At 42.5% G+C, this 16,705-nt stretch overlaps 1 protein-coding gene across 3 annotated transcripts in view; it reads left to right on the forward strand.

Moving 5' to 3' along the window:
* The first annotated feature begins 1,779 nt into the window (after positions 1-1,779).
* The window catches only part of BVES (blood vessel epicardial substance), a 30,779-nt gene continuing 15,853 nt past the window's right edge, over positions 1,780-16,705 (forward strand). For 2 of the 3 annotated variants that reach the window (XM_040598986.1, XM_040598987.1), the window contains exons 1-3: positions 1,836-1,939; positions 7,140-7,373; positions 9,676-9,800. In XM_040598986.1, the coding sequence (XP_040454920.1) occupies positions 7,151-7,373; positions 9,676-9,800 (348 nt within the window). In that variant the 5' untranslated portion in view covers positions 1,836-1,939; positions 7,140-7,150. Of the gene's footprint in view, positions 1,940-7,139; positions 7,374-9,675; positions 9,801-16,705 lie in introns of all 3 variants that reach the window. The other variant, XM_040598988.1, reaches the window with a different exon arrangement.

Genomic DNA, 16,705 nt, shown 5'->3' on the forward strand with positions numbered 1-16,705 from the left:
CCCTCATTTCTCTTTCCGCTGACAGCTGTACTAGATACCACCTCCTACGTTACCCACGCAGCTTGGTTCTTACCGCCCCGCTGCACAGGGGGAATGACATTTAATCATGAATATACTGAAATATAAAGGTTCCAAGAAAGTAACTGCAATCAGGGCAAAGTTCTACACCTTCACATGGCTGCAAATACTATTAGTTCACACCAAGCTTTCTTACCTAGGATTTTCTGCACTGGGCTAAGCAGATACTGTTTACCACCAAGGCTCCCCACAAAAGCAGAGAAGACCTGCAGGGTAATGAGAGAAGCACAAGGACTTTATAAAAGATACAACTAGTACAACTAAGCATTCTTCTCCAATGCATAACATTCAGTAACATGCTAGAAAATGTTTACACGACAGTCTAGATTTGGATAGGAGCTCTGTGACCAGCCACTTTGTATGCTGCTTTTGGAAGCTACTTGGCTTTGCTCCAGCAAGCATGGCTGAATATTATCAATCTCAAACACATGCTAGATGCTGTATCTCTCCTGACCATTCCCATGGCCATGCTATCCTGACTCGCTCTTCCCACCCTTTTTCCATCTCCCTTACCCTGTGTATCTCAGAAAGAGCTGAATGACTGGCTGGTCAGAGGAAACAACAGTCCCAAATCAAATCCTTTGTAATAAATTCCTGATGTATTTTGGAAAATCAGGTCTTACACGAGGCAGCAGGATTCATAAAAAACCTGTTCACATGGCACACGTCACTGGAACAATCCAGATCTCTTCTCCAAGAGGTCAAGCTAAGAACAACCATTAATAAAGCTGGAGCCTCCTAAGACACATGTTGATGCGTACGTGTATAAACTGTTACTTCAAAAACAATGCAGTATTCTGTATTCTTTCCAAAAACTTAAGTAATAATGCTTTCCATATGCTCTCAGCTGCTGAAAAAAAGCCCCAAATCACTTTGTAGCTAGCTCATCAGAAGGTATTGAATGAGATTTTCTGCCTTTGCAGTCCTCATTTATCACTGGCAGGTTTGGGGATGGGTTGGGATGCCCACAGACTGTATCTGGAATGCCCTTCACCACTGGATGCTGCACATCAACATCCTGGAGATGACGGCAGGCTTGGTGGCTCCTTTGCCTGTCCTGCAAGCCTGGTGGTGCAGCAGAGGGCTGGACAGGGCATCAGCAGAGTAATCCACCGACACGCAGGTGGCCCACTTTGGAAGCACATCATTTCTGGGAGCTGTCAAACTGCCACACGAGCAAACTTGGTGACATTTCTTAAACATTATGCTCATGACAAAGCAACCACAGCAGGTGCCAAGTCGAGAAGCGCGGTCTTATAAAGGCTATCTTGGCTCCTTGACTCACCATATAGGGGAAACACTGCTTGCCACCCGTTTAGGGGCACGTTCAGCTCTTCTAATTTTAACCACCCACGGGCGAGGCGAGGCGCGCTGCCCGCGCTCGGCCCGCACCCCGGGGCGGATGGGGGCGGCGCTGCGGGGCCACTCACCCCGCGGCCTTCGGTGCCCGGCCGGGCGCTGCTCGGCGCTCAGGGGCTCCCACCTGCCCGGCGACACAGCAGCTGCTGCGCGCACCCGGCGGGGCGCGCACCCAGCGGGGCGCGCTCCCGTGGCCCCCGCGCCGCACCTCGCGCCGCCCCGCCCCCTGGCGGCCGCGCCTCGCCCCGCGGCCCCCCGGGCCCCCGGCCGCCCGCAGCCCCCCGGGGCCGGCGGGAGGCGCCTGCGCGCTGCGGCCGCTCCGTGCCGGCCCCGGCGCTGGCGCCGCCCGCAGCCTCCCGCCGGCTTCTGCCTATTTTAGTCACAGCGGCGGCGCGGTGGCCGCGGCGGGACGTGGTGTCGCGGTGCCGGGAGCGGCGAGGAGCGGTAGCGCGAGCCCGTCCCGTCCGGGCGGCCGGGAAACTTTTCCGAGGGCGCGGGGCAGGTAAGGGGCGCTCCTGCCGCCGGGGGCTGCGGGGACGGCCCTGCGGCGGGGAGCGCGGCGGGCAGGGCGGCCGCAGCGGCGCTTTACCTGGGCGGCGGCGGCGGCGGCGGGTGCCCCGGTCGGCTGCGGGCGCCAGCGGCGGCGGGTGCCTGCGCCCCTGTGGCCGCCGCCGTCCCCGGGCGGGCGGACGCACGCAGCTGCCAGGCGCGGTGCTGCTCGCCCCGGTCACGGCCCCGACGGGCGCCCGGGGAGCGGGGTCTCCGCTGGCGACCTTCCCGCGGAGAGGCGCAGCCTTGGAAACGGCCCTGCCGAGGGCAAAGGGGCAGGTGGTTCGCTTCATTTTTTAAATTTTTTTTATTGTTACTGTTTTGTATAGGCGGCGGGTCTGGTGTTCGCAGGCTGCGGGCTGAGGTGGCGCTTGGGAGGGCTGCGCCCCCGGGCGCTGCGCGGAGTGTGCCCGGGGCGGGGGGAGGGCGCGCCCGGGCTGGGGCCGGGGCCGTGCGGGGGCCCTGGCGGGGCGGGCGCGTGCGTTAAGCGTGCGGGGCGGGAGCGGTGGTAAGCGCTCTGTGGAATGAAGCGCGGAGTGAGGCTGGCAAGTGTCCGCGGTTAGCGGCGCATTTAATGGAAGTTAACCTGCCCCAAAGAGCGTGGTGAGCTGCATCTTTTCTTACACCGCTTTCGCGTTCACTCCTACTTCACTGTAAAAAGGAAATCGGTAACTTAAGCTGTAATTAACTCGATTACACTAGCACTGTTTGTCTTCAACTCACAAAAGCAAAGAAATTATTGACTATCTAAATTCCCTACGCAGCTTTTGTGCTACAAGACCATAGAAAAGTAGTTAAAGTTCTGCAGGTATTATAAAAAAACCCAACAAAATCGTTGAGCTTGATTTTTTTTTTTTCTCTTCTGTAAACTCCCATTCTGTCTACAAATGATGGACTGCGAAGTTGCAGTGACTATAAAGTTATACAAACGTACTCAAGCAGAGCTTTGCGAAGCTCACTTGAATAATGTTGAACAGTAAAGCTGTGGGATGTCAGTGGTCCCTGTGAAGTGGGCAGTGACTCGAGTGGGACACACTGCCCTGTCCCCTCCCGGCTTCGCTGGCCTGTTCTCCTGCTAGAACCAGCTGCTTTAGATTTTTCTGCTATGTCTGTCTTCTGTGAACATTGTGTGGGTATCCAGAAAACAGCTATTAGTTTTAAGAAGATGTATGGACTAAGTCTTTTGGGAATAGCTTTCAGAAGTTTGGTCTGCTGTGTAAAGATGTCCTGAGCATAGAAAAATGTTGAAGTTCACTGTATTTACGTTCTAGGAATTTGTATTTTCTGTCCTAAAGCCAGGTCAGATTCATGCACAAAGAAATTTAATAGGCTTTGTTTATGTTAACCATACTAATTGCTGATGGATTTAATGTTAAACGTGTCACTGAGTGGTGGGGCTTTTTTTTTTTTATATTTGTTGTTTGGATTCCCCACCACCACCACCTTGTTTGGACAACAAGTTGGCTTGAGTTTTCAAACACTTGGTTTGGTAAATCTCAGTCTGCATGATGGAAAAAATACTAGATATTAAAACATACTCTTTTAATTATTTGTCCTATGCTCCATAAAGCTTCCATTTAAGTTGATACTTTCCCAATTATTCCAAAATGATTTGACTGTGTTGGTTGTATTTTTATCTCCTGATATTGATACGTCTTCATGTATTGAAGACTTAAGCTTAAGACTTCAAAATGTGCTATGTTGGTCCTTAGTCGACATAAGCCTAAATTAAAATTTTTAAAGGTCTGATTCTGTAGTGAGAAAACTAATTTTTGGCTCTCTGAGGTAGGAGAGAGTAGGAAATGAAAATTGCTTGTTCCTGTGTTGAACAGCAGCTTTTTTTCTAATTCTTCAGTGTTATTTGACAACAGTAGGCGTTAGGACTAAAGAATTGATCTAAAATTACAGAGATGTTATTTTGAATTTGTCTTTCTGGTGTTACCTGTGGACAAACATTGTAGGTTACACCTTGTAACCCTGCCTGCCTTTATTGTTGATTCTCAAGCAGGCTCCCTAGTTGAAATTCATGGGCAGCTTTCCTTCAGAGCCACAATCTGTCCTTGAGTCATTTTGCAGATAGCATCAATCTATTTCTGCCAGCTTTAAAATACTATCATGACAGAAGGTCTTCAGCTTTCTGCTGTTTTGTGGTACGTTAGTAATGCTGTAATGTTTGTGAGTAGTAAGTTCAAATGTATTCATGTAAGGACTTCAAGGTATTAAAGGCAAAGCTTATAAAATTAAAAACAAACAAACAAACCAGCCCCCCCCCCCCCCCAAAAAAAAAACAAAAACCAAAAACACCAAAAACAACAACAAAAAAAAACCCAAAACAAAAAACCACAAGAAATGGAGGTGGCTAGTTTCTGGTTCCTGGGTTCTAATTTGGGCAGCCAAGTGGGTTCTAATTTAGGCAGCCAAGTAGGTTGCCCAGACTTTCAAAAGCATTGACCATCCTGTTGTTACAACTGTGGACACTTGATGGCTTTAAATGACTTGGTCAACGCTTGCAGAAACATCTTCCCATTATGACAGTTTGTGGCTGGTGGTTTGTGGCATTAGTACCTATGGCTGAGGAGGGGGGTGGTGTTTTGGCAGGGATGTAAAAGAATGAGATTGTCGCATGTTGGAGTTAATTTGCCTTGTTGGGTTTACACATTTTCAAATGTGTGGTGCTTTACAGCCAAGATTTAAAGAGTAAGGTAGCCTCTCTTCTTGATGCAGTACTAAATTTTGCTATTAAAAAGTCAAGCATCTGGAAGGCTTTCTTGATTTGTAATCAGTTGCAGCTGAAGTTACTTCTTGCAACCTGTTTTGATCTTGAGGTGAGTTGGTGGACTTAGAGCTGGTTCTGTATCTGTCTGTGAGTTCTGTTGGCATGTTAAGTGGTGCTTTTATTGGCAGGTGGCTGGACAGTGCAAGACCGAATGTAAATAAGAGACTCAGCTGATAACTGTTTGCAAAAGATCTAGAGGTACTGCTGGTCCAGTGTAACAAGTTTATATTGTTTGAAAACAGGAGCACAACGATGAGATGTGTGTAAGACTAACGCAAACTGTTACCCAGCTAGCAATTACCTTCTGTTTATGAACACATTAAAATGCCAGTCCTGCAGCTTTGTGCAGGCTTGTGCTTTGGCTCTGTGTGCGAGCAGCTTTGTCCAGACAGCAAAGCTGCTCTTGTGGCTCTGTTGCTAAACTCATACAAAAGAGCTGACATAAAATAAGACCATGTTTGGATGATGCTTGTATGATACCTGGGCCATGAATTTGGGCACAATGATTACTGGTAACAATTTAATGTTGAACTTGTTTATGCCAACAAAGCATACTTTAATTACCTTTGTGAATAACTGTAGGAGCGAAGAGAGGAAAGTGAGCTTTTAACAAAATAAGTGAATTACGTATTTTGGTAAGAATTACATTTTTTTCTTTGAAAATAACTTCTATCCAGATATGGATAGCGCTATGTCAGTGTTAGTGTTTGATCATGCAAGATGCCTCTGCATGTTCTGTAGTGTGCCTTAGCTGTGACAGGCTCTGGGCATCAGAGAGGATCTATCGGAGGGTTGAGGTTTTCTTCCTGATTTCTTCCTCCTTACTACTTTAAAAAGGTGTTTAAAAGATTGATCAATTTCAGAACCTGTCCACCTTGCTTATATCTTGTACACAAGTTTATTAGGAGAAAAATAGTGAAAAGAATGGATAAAACAGCTCAAAATTACTTCACAGCCCAAGAAGCATTCTCAAGTAACAGAAAGATGCTGAGTGTATTCCAGTCCGCAGGAAATACTGAGCGTATTAACTGTGACTCAGAATTGTCTGCTGAGCAGATGAATTACATGACAGTTAGGAAGCACACACAGCAGGGACGTGCACTGTCTCTGCAGAATGTACCTGAATGCAAATCCCGTGGCGTTGCATGTTACGGAGCCTGTTTGCTCAGTGATACATGCACCTATTTCATTTAACTAGCCTGAAGCTGAGCTCCCTGCTGTGGCAGTGGGGGACCATAGGTGTCTTACTGGAAGCAGGGTTCTCCTGTGGTTTTGACAGCCCATCTAGGAAAAGTTGTGTTCCTCTGGCTGGGAGTGTCTTGAAATCTTCCAGTTTTTCTTTGTAGTTTGTTTTTAATAGGATTTTTTTACTTTGTATTGGAAAGATATTTCCCACAGATATATTCTTAATTGGTGTGAAAGGAAAATATGCTAGACTTGCTATTACCACAGCAACAACAAAACCCTATGTATTTTTAGATTAGAAATCAGCTTTTTTAATTGTCTCCTTTTCTCCAGGAGTTCCACAGACAACCAAAGGCCTTGCAAGCTTGCTCATACTAGGTAGACCAAATGATTTCCTTGAAAGACTAGCAGCCTCTTGTAACTTAGCAGCCTGCGCATCTCCCTTTCTGGTTTGGTAGCATCTGATCAGCTAGCAGGAGAAATGGTAGTTTTTATTTACTGTTCTCAAAAGTGGTTTGGGTTTTTTTTGCCTATTCTGGTTAATGTATGCAAGATGATACGTGGCTTAGGACACTTCCAAATGATCCCGCAAGAAAGCCAAAATTTGAAGCTTTCTCTGTTTTCAGTTTTTGTGTGGCTTGTTGGCTTTTTTTAATCAACCAAACAGCACATGTTCCTCCTTTAAGACCTTCCATTCCTTATTTAGACGAACAGCTTTATGTAATATGTCTCCTTTATGGTGTATAAACTTATTTTCTTTTTTCTTTCTCATCTAGGTTGTTAAATTCTCTTATGTATTCACTTTACCTAAGATTGTGGACCTATTCAATAAATGGTAGACCAAAACGGGGTATTTTTTTAAAAATTTGTACTAGGAACAATACAAAAAATGGAATGTTTTACTGAGCAATGACAGTCATAGTAGCTAGTCTTCAGACAGCATTGTTTATGTGCCTACAGTCCAAACTTCAAAATGTACCATTCTTCAAACCTAGCACTTAGGTGAAAGAGATAGTAAAGTATTACTGAACTATAGATCTAGCTTACCCTTTTAAAGCATTTGTAGATTTGTTCTGTGAATGATAACAAAAAATATATCCTGGGAAGAGAGGCAGTAGTCCTAAAATCCATTTGTATGTCTAATATATTTCAGTTTAATGCTCAGTGATTATTTTTTTTCTTCTCATTGCAGGAGTCTCCAAGATGAATACTACAGTAATGAGCCCACTCACTGTTACTCCACTAGATTTTATTCCAGACTTAAAAAATGCAACTCTTGTGCCTTTCAATGAGACTGCATGTGAAAACTGGAAGGAGATTCATCATCTTGTTTTCCACGTGGCAAATATTTGTTTTGCAGTTGGACTGGTTATTCCAACTACTCTGAATCTTCATATGATCCTTCTGCGAGGTCTGCTCACCATAGGTAGGAGAATTGTAGGAGAGACTTGCAGCCTTCTTTGACAGAAAAAGCAGTTCATGGCCGTTACAGAGCTGGTCTCTTCAGCTTGTGGTGAAATTAGAGCCCATATTCATGATTGTTGTACTCTGCTCAAGGTGTTCTTGGTGTAGATGGGGGTCTGTTCTGACCCTGACATACTTTTTTTCTTTTTCTTTTTTAAAAGGTTATATGTGCCTAGGCTCTTAATTTCCCAGAAACGTAACTTATGATTTCAGCTCTGTGAACATGCCAGCTTGAATACAAGTGGACCCCACTTACTTTAGATACTTTAGATACTTTAGATGTGACTGGCTGCTTAAAATTAATTAAATTGCAAATCACAGTTAAGTCTATGGATCCTTAAGACCTTAATTTTAGGTTTCAAGTAAGTACTGGGACTATGTATTGGCTGGTGCACTGGCTTAGTGTGTCTGCAGTAGGTGAGGGTTTTCCCTGAGATTAATGTCGGCCCACCTGTTCTTTAAATGTGGCTTCAAACACATGGCACTAGAGGGTCACCAGCATTATTTTCATTGCCTATTTAGAAGCACAGGCTTTCGGTATGGAGGGCATTCAGTGTTCTGAAGACAGTTATGTTTCTTCCACCACTGTAGGCATCTTGCAACACCAAAATTTGACTTCAGAGGAAAAACTAAATTTGGCATGCTTGAGACTGTACAAGTGTGGTTTGATTTGTAATGCTTTTGCAGTCCCACAGCTGTTTTAAAGCCCTTGTACTTGTGTGGGACAAGGTCTTTGTGATCAAAAGAGGAGGAGGAGCAGGTCATTGCAGTGTAAGGAAGATAAACTCTACTGTATCACAACACAGAGCATGTTTAAGTATTTTAAAGTGAGAATGCTTATTTTATGATAGGACTTCTATGGTTGAGCTTACAATGATCTTCCCTCTTTTTTTTTATAGCTATTATAGGATAACTTATTAAAACAAACTGCACTGACCAAGGGTCTGAGCAATGCAAGATGTTTTTTTCAATCTTGTGTATCTCTCTTTTTAAAAGCAAAAGGAACTCTGCACTTGCTGAGCCTGCCCCTTTGATCTGTAGGTCTTGTATTTTGAGCAGGTATGGAATCAGTTTTGCAAGCTTGAGGTGGCAGCTGGAAGCAAACTTAATCTGTGGGCAGCATAAGTAATAAAGCCTAGTTTCTAGGGATCTGTCCCCTTTGCTTTGATGGCCTTGCCCCACCTCTATGCTGCTCCACGATATTGCTGCTTTTTAATATTTCCAGACCTCATACCCTCCTTTCCCTTATAATCTAATTAACCAGCTGATCAAGAGTCACCTTATTTTGATCTTTCTGATCTGTGTGTAAATGGTGCCTGGCCAATTAACAACCCAGACAGAATAGGTAATACTAATTTCATGAATCATCATCCTTTTCAAGGAGAAAGGGGAAGGGACACTAATTTGGTACCTTGTCCCTTATTGTCTTTGCACAAAACTTAAGGGAAAACAGATCTGTGACCTCCACAGCCATCCCTATTGGATGGTAGGCTCACAGTTACCTGGGAGAGGCTCACAGTTGCATAATCATTTGATAAGTATTGTCTTTGTAAGCTAGAATAGAATCCTTAAAGAGAAGGCATGCTGTATAATCTAAAGCAAATGTCACTATTCAAAGTAAAGCAGCTAAAAAAAAAAAATAAGCATTTGAAATTTCCTCTTTGTCATACAAGAGAATTCAGGTTCCTGCTGTGACCTTGTCAAAATGCAGCAATGATACTTAGTTTAAATACTCAGAAATACCTACATATGACTTTAGGAGGTTTTTGTGCAAGTACTGCCCATTAGGTAGGTATGGATGCTACTGATATGAACAACAAGCATTCATTTCTAAGCTCTTACTTGTCTAATTAATGCAATACTAGCAACAAAGTTTTGTGAGCTGCTTATTTATTTATTTTTTTTTTAACTTAAGATACTGTTTTCCCCCATCCCATTTCTACTTCATTTTAGTAACAGACCATTGTGGGCTGCACCTTTCTGCTTTCTCCAGTCCCGATCTGAATTATTGTTGCTCCAGTATTGCAGTCACGTGCACTAGGACTGCAGTCTGCTGCCAGCCTGCCCTCAGTGCCTGTTGGTAGCATTGTAGTGATTAACTCCGCTATAACTGCATGCGTTGATCCACAGAGCCTAACTGTAGTAAAGCTTGTAGAATATGTTGCTTTTCAGTGTAATTGCACCCAGTGGACACAATCTTGATGGCTTTTTACAAATGTGTTTATTGTTCAGTGAAATTTAACTTCCTTTTTCTCATTTTACAGGATGTGCATTGTTCATCATTTGGGCTACACTCTATCGTTGTGCCTTGGACATAATGATCTGGAATTCTGTATTTTTGGTTGTCAACCTCTTACATTTCATATACCTAGTGTATAAAAGAAGACCGGTATGTATAATGGCTAAATTGCATGTGCAGTCTAGTAAGATGAAAGAAAAAGGAAGTTTTGCCCATGTTTGCTGGGCAAACCAATGAATTGCACAGTAGTTCTTGAATTAAGACAGGAGTTCTTTTGGACCAAGTCAGTTAGCTGCTTCAGGAAAGATCCAGACTGTAAGTATGATCTGATGCAGTACATGATTATTTCCCTGAAATCCATATTCTTGAAAAATGATTTGACTTCAGAAGTTACTACTGGCTGCTTTTGGCTATTGGTTTAGTTTTGGTGGTAAGTTAGGGGTTACACTGTTTCTTTGCAGAGAGAGCAGAAATGGTAGTTTGGGGTTGGTGTGGTGGGGTTTTTGTTATATTCTCTACCCTCCTACCCACAAGAGTACATGCATACAGATCTCCTGAAATAAAATCTTCTTAAATTGGGAGTTTGGAGAGTATCAAACTTTCCTAGCTCACTTAAGTCGAATATCCTCTGTGGTGGGAAAGGAGGCAGATGAGTGACAAGTACCCTTATAGCCTGTTATTTCAACCTTAGAACAAATGTTGATGTCTGTTTATAAATGACCTTCACACTCCTTGCTGGCAAGTGCTTTAGCCCACATGTTTTGTACTGCCACACTCCTTTTAAATGCAAATGAAAGGTGAGATACTACTACCCTTTTTTAACATCTGAGATAAGCAGCACAATTGGGTAAGGTGTGGGAAAGTATTAAGTGAGATGATGCTTCCTTCTATCCCATTTAGTGCATTCATTGAGTTTTGAGGGTCATGTCTGAGAATTTTGCAACTCCAGCATCCTTCAGAAGGATGCATTGGGATTACTTTTGTCAAATGTACTCGAAGAATATATTTGAAATGTATACCAAAAATAGAGGATTCTTTGCCCTGCCTTCAGCTAACTGTATATCCACTAGAAAATCCACTTATTTTGTTAGAACTCATCCAGAAGTGTGTTCTGTTTCTACAAAATGATTAGCAACCCAACCTTCTGTTGGTATATGCACATAAAAACCAGATACTCTTTAATGTAACAGTTGCTCTTATGTGCCAATCAAATATTTATGAAGTGCTAAGTGTTCAAAATGTTAATATTATGTTCTGTAGTCTCTGAAACCTAAGGCAGATAGGTTTGTAATGTGAAGGCTAAAGGAATATATATGGGGTTACATTATCAGCAGAATAACTTTGCCTTTGCCCAAAATCAGACACATTCTGGAAGTGTATAATAGCTGGAAATCAGTTCTTCACCAGATCAATGCAGCCTGTGCAAGAAGGCAGCTAGGAAATTGGCAGCCTTCTCCTTTCCTGGCAAGGCAGCATAAAGCTTGACTTCTGTCTTGCCTAGGTGATAGCTTAAAACTAGCTAGACTGATCTACTAGTAGACACTTATAGATGTGTAGTAAGTATTTGTAGTCATTTAAATTAATCTTGGAGATTAATCTTCCCAGTGAAAGGATACGTTCCTCTTTGGTTTGTGTTGCTAATGCTGTTATTCTAGCCTATTCGGTCCATTTAGTCATCATCAAGACCTAGCAGTGTGGTGAGACTGCACCATGTTTCTGCTAGTCAGCCGTAGCTGTGCTGACCAGTGCACCACATAGAGTAGTAACAGTTGTGATAATGATAATGTAGAGCCAGTGAAGCCAGACTCTACATGTTTGTGTCTGCAGTTTAGATATCCTGCACAGGTGCTCTGGTTTTTAGTATGGAATGAGCTCATGTTGCATTCTTTTCCCGCAGTGAAGCCACAGAGTTAGCATGTTCTGCTTCCCCTCAACCACCCACCAACTGAGCCTTTTAATATCATCTTGAGGCCTCTAGTCCTTTGTCAGGTGGGGCAGGAACTGGCTAACAAAGTCAGAAGTTATTGCTAAAGGCAGGAGTGCACAGCTGATATAAACTTTCTTCCCTAGAAAACCAAGCCTTAAAATTTACCTGTATCTTTAAAAGTGAGTTGTGGCACGTGTCCTTACAATTGGGTTTGTACTCCTATCAAAAATCTGAATAAAAGGTTATCGGACAGTAAAGGAGCATCTTGGGGAGGAGAACACACTGTGGTGTGCTTGAGTAAAAGAAAAAAAACACCTTACAATGCGTAAATCAATTCTAAATGAAGAAAAACATTTTATTCTATGATCACAGTTGTGTACTAAAAGCTATGTTAGCATGGGCTGGGGGTTTTTTATGCATCATGGTATAGACTTCATCCTGTGATGAAAATAAGTGCTGCTTATTTTCACTAAATCCTTCAGTAAATTTGTTAGCAGGTTTATAGAGGTTAGGGTAAGTGGTAGAAGTAGATGAAGTACTCTATAGGTGGGTTTAAAAAGAAGGAATTGTGTAAGGACATGAAACTTGACTCAGACTGTCAGTTGCCAAAGTTGGTGGAAAATTACCTGTATTAGAGGAAGGAGTGGAGGACCTGCCTTTAACTTTGCTCTCCATTTCTGTAGCCCTTCCATGCTGGCTATGTAAGCACAGCAGAACTGAGGCACTTGGCACTCCCATAGACTGCACCATACACATGTGGTGCAAAACCACAGCTGTTTTTATATAGAGTAAACTAGAATTCTAGGCAGAGAATGTTAGAGGAAATAATAGGGAAAACAGACTTTGGGTGTCTTCTAAAATGCTGTGCAAGGTAAGGCTTTCAACTTAAGTAGAGCTAGAGCAAGCTATCAAAGGAAGAATAATTTAATGAAAAAGAGGTGGTAGAAAGGCTGAAATCTACAGTATGGCTAAAAACAACGGCAGAGCAAACTCTGGTAGGCAACCACAGTATATAAAAAGAGGCTAAAGGTTAAATTGCATCTGTCTACAACAAGTTGATAGATTGAGTACATTTACTTGAGTACATGTGTTAAAGGGAGAGTTCTACCTACAGCGATGTTTCTCCAGTATGGAGCACAGATTCACCAAAAAGTTACCATCTGCAGAGCTACATGACCTCTACAACTTACAGCTTAGCCAAGAGTTGCTTCTGATAGACTAGCCACATAGTGGTGTTTCTTTGTATATTGAGACTTAAAATAATTTCAGTAATTTCCTTTCCATTAAGTTTAAGAAATTACAGGTTTTTTGAACATTTACATGGTAAAATACACTATTTTAATTGGTGTAATACATAATACTTCCAGTAATTATTTTTAAATCAGGTTGTTTTTAAAACGCATTGAGATGATATGGAAAGGTCTTTTTTTTTTTTTAACTTTTTTTTCCAGAAAGACCTGGAAGGAAACTTAGTGTAAGATAAGTTCTAGGTTTTTTTCCTTTAGAGTTTTGATTCAAGGCACATAAATTGGGCAGAACTTCTAAGAGTGAATAATAGTTGAGTTGTTCAACAGCTTTGGGTGGGAACGGATGAGAAACCTAAGCCTGGATGGTTTTTTCATTCCACAGTGTAAGTTGTGAATAAAGAAGTGTAGCATCTGGCTCTTGTTAGAGCATACCTAAATATTTCCCATGTCCTGGCAAGAACACCAAGCAGTTGTTTGGACCCAACTTGATCTATGGTGTGGAAGCTGTCCAGACAGCTACACTCCTGCTGCTCTGGCTCCTGAACGAAACCAGAGGAGAGCAGGGCTGCTGAGGGGGCCGAGTTCCCCCTGCACCTGTAGGCACAACCTTGTGTTCTGGCTGCTGGTGCTTGAAGTGTGGTTTAGCCACAGACTGTGCTGTTAAACTTCATGTTAGAACGTCAAAGGAGCACTTGTACAGCTAGATACCTACTTGGAGGCAAGCTAACAGGCCTGGCATTCACCTGAGTGCAGTGCCTGCCACGTGGAGTGTTATTGCTTGACTTTGTCCTAAATTGGATACAACATCATTTGGGGACTCTTCCAGCCAAGGTCCTGGGCTTGTGCTTGAGTCCAGCAATGCTTAAATAGTCTTCATGGTGGTGGGTTTTGGGTATTTTTTATTCTAATCTGTCTGGGTCTCTGCATGACTCCTATCACTGTATCTGATTGTGGCCTAGGATTTGTGCTTTAAGCTAATGTGGACCATGTTACAGTAAATGTAAAACTACTTATTTCACTCTTGTCCCTATATGGATGTCTGCGCTGAGCTTTTTCTCTCTGTCCATGGCAAAACACAGTATTGATCCACAGGAAAGGACAAGAAAAATTTCTCAAATTAAAAATAAAGCATTGGAAAGATCTGATGAAAACTCAGTCCTGGATGGTGATAGTACTTAATGACAGATATTAAATAGTTGAAATCAACTGCATTTAGAAGTTTTCTGCATGTATATGCCAACTCTGTGCTTCCCACCATGATCAAAATATGATTTTTCACCAATGCCATGAATGACAAAAGTGGCATGTTTGAATTTTTAGTTTCCTCTTCCTTGTTTGGTCAGATAAAATTTCTCTGGCACATAGGTTGTGGATAGTCATTTAACCCTGACCTTTGTAGATGTGCACACTCCTCTTGCAAAATACCTTTTTGTGGTGGTAAAGCTTGCAGCATTTAGTTCAGGTCAGTGCCCCCAGGGCCATACTCCAGATCTTGAACAGAATGAAGAAGCTTGCAGGAACGGCCTTCATGTCAAGACTGTCTAGGTGCTCCTTCTGGTGACACTGGAGTTACTACCAGAAGAACTGCCTGAAACCAAATGTTCATTTTTAGAGTCAACAAAACCGATGACTGCATCTTGACAATCTCTATAATTTTAGGTAGAGAACAAAGTAAAAGTATGAAAACACCACCACACATGCCTTTACTGAATCTCTCTCTTTTGCCTTCCATCTTCTGTCTCTAGCAAGTAATTAAATATTGCAGAAGTGTGCAGGGAATAGAAACAGTAAAATGGATGAGGAGTATCAAATACTTTTAACTGGAAAGTGCTCTACATGGGCATTAACTGTTGTCTTAGGTGATCTCAATCACAATCTGGTAGTTGCCTTGAAAATGACATCGTTCAGGACATGGACACTCCTAGAAATGAATGACCTCTGAGAGGAAGCATGTAATACTTGGGTCTAACAATTAAGAGCACTTTCAGAGGTTACAAATAATTATTTGTGGTCTCTGCTTCTGTGACAGTAGTTTTACTTTACGAAATAGTAATTAGAATAATTTTGTCTTGCTTCATCCATCTCCAAATTAAGCTTATAGTTTAAGCTCGTTGCCTGCCTGCCCATCCAAAGAGGCGATGGTGCCATCCCTCTCCAGTGCCTGGAGAGAGAGCAAGCCTACGCAACCCTTATAAAGCTAGGTTAGTAGTTTGTATAGTCATAGGTGAGATGTGCTTTGTTGCTGCTCTCTAGCAGAATGAGGGGGAAGAAAGCATCAAATTTGTTCATACTAATCTTAGCTGTTAATGCAATGGAGAGCTGGAGTCTGGCTTTCAAAAGACTTGTATTCCTACCACTGCAGGTGTGGTCTGAGCACTGTGGGGACTTGGCTTCTTTGAAAACTGGGCTCTGTATACCTGGTAAATTATGTAGGTTTAAACACTAGCTGAAGTTATATGGAAACAGGATAATACCAAAACAATGTCTGAGTCTCTGTCGCAGACTATGCTCAGCAAGGTTACTTGAAGTGATGCCTGGTAGTCACACATGTCTCTCTAGCGGTCTTACACATTCTGTTTATTATGAACTTGGCAGCTGTTTTTAAGTGCTTTTTCTATAGAAAGCTAGAGAATGGGGAGGGGGGTGGAAATTCTTAGGAACTGATTTTTGAATGAGATTTTCTGTCTGTAACTGTTGTATTGCCCATCTCAAACTCAATTTTATTTAGTCATCCTCACAAATGACCTTTTTAAGGAAAGAAAGGAATGGAAGAATAATTACAAGTTAGTCGTATTACAGAATGAATAATTGATATGTTCAGTTGTTAAATATTTATTTTATTAAACGGAGCATGCAAAATAGCAGCAAGTTTCTTTTCTGACCAGAATATTATTTCTGTGGTTTTGACTCCTTGGAGCTTTACAGGTTTGGTTTTTTTAGCCTGAGTGGAAGCTGAAAGAGGTAATCAGTGTCTCTGTAGAGCTCTGACTCGAAGCTCTGGCAACATCCCAGAATTATTTCAACCACTGCTGAACAAAACATTACACCTACCCGTATGGCTCATTTGGAATATGACCGCAAGCATGACTGGAGGAGCAGTCAGCTGTGCCTGCAAGGGGTGAATAGGCTGTTACGAGGGAGACCATCTAAAGTGTATCTACAGTGTCCAGTTAAGAAAGTGGTTATGCCTGCTTTCTCTTATTATACATTAGAGGAAGACCATGAAACCTGAATTATGTGCTAGTTAAGGGATTGCATTAACACTCCAGGGCCAAGTTCTGTCCTCATGTCTGTATGTGTTGCTTTGAAATCAGGAGTCTAGTCTTGGGAGCTACATACGTGTTCACCTGAGAAAGAAATTTATCTTTCCTTGAGTTGCAGTGGTCATGTAGAGAAAGAGGTGCAAATTAAATTTGTATGGCTGTTAAAAATGAGAGAGTTCCTGGAAAACCCACTGGCAAAACAGTCACCTAACTTCCCAGGTATATGGAATGTATTTTGAAATCAAACAGTCCAGGGCAATCCCCAACTCAATATAATTTCTCTTGACAGTTTAAATTTAATCTTGGGTTTGTCCATGTAGATGTCTTCTGAGGTATTAAAGACTGTGGCATAAGGAACATACAGGAAACTAAAAATCTGTTTTTCCTATTAATATAGTCACTGGTGGAAGATGTAATTAGTAATCGATTCAGTGTGAAACTAGTGTAACTTCAGGCCAGGTGACATGCTGGACGTATGTAAGTCCTTGACCCTGATGGCATGTGCCCATGAGTGCTGCTGTCGCTGTAAGGCCACTCTCGATAATCTTTTAACAACAGTGGTGACTGGGAGAAGTGCCTGCGGTGTGGGGGAAAGCAAATGCTGCTCCTTTCTTCAAA

The sequence above is a fragment of the Falco naumanni genome, chromosome 6, assembly GCF_017639655.2.
Source record: "Falco naumanni isolate bFalNau1 chromosome 6, bFalNau1.pat, whole genome shotgun sequence".
NCBI lineage: Eukaryota > Metazoa > Chordata > Aves > Falconiformes > Falconidae > Falco > Falco naumanni.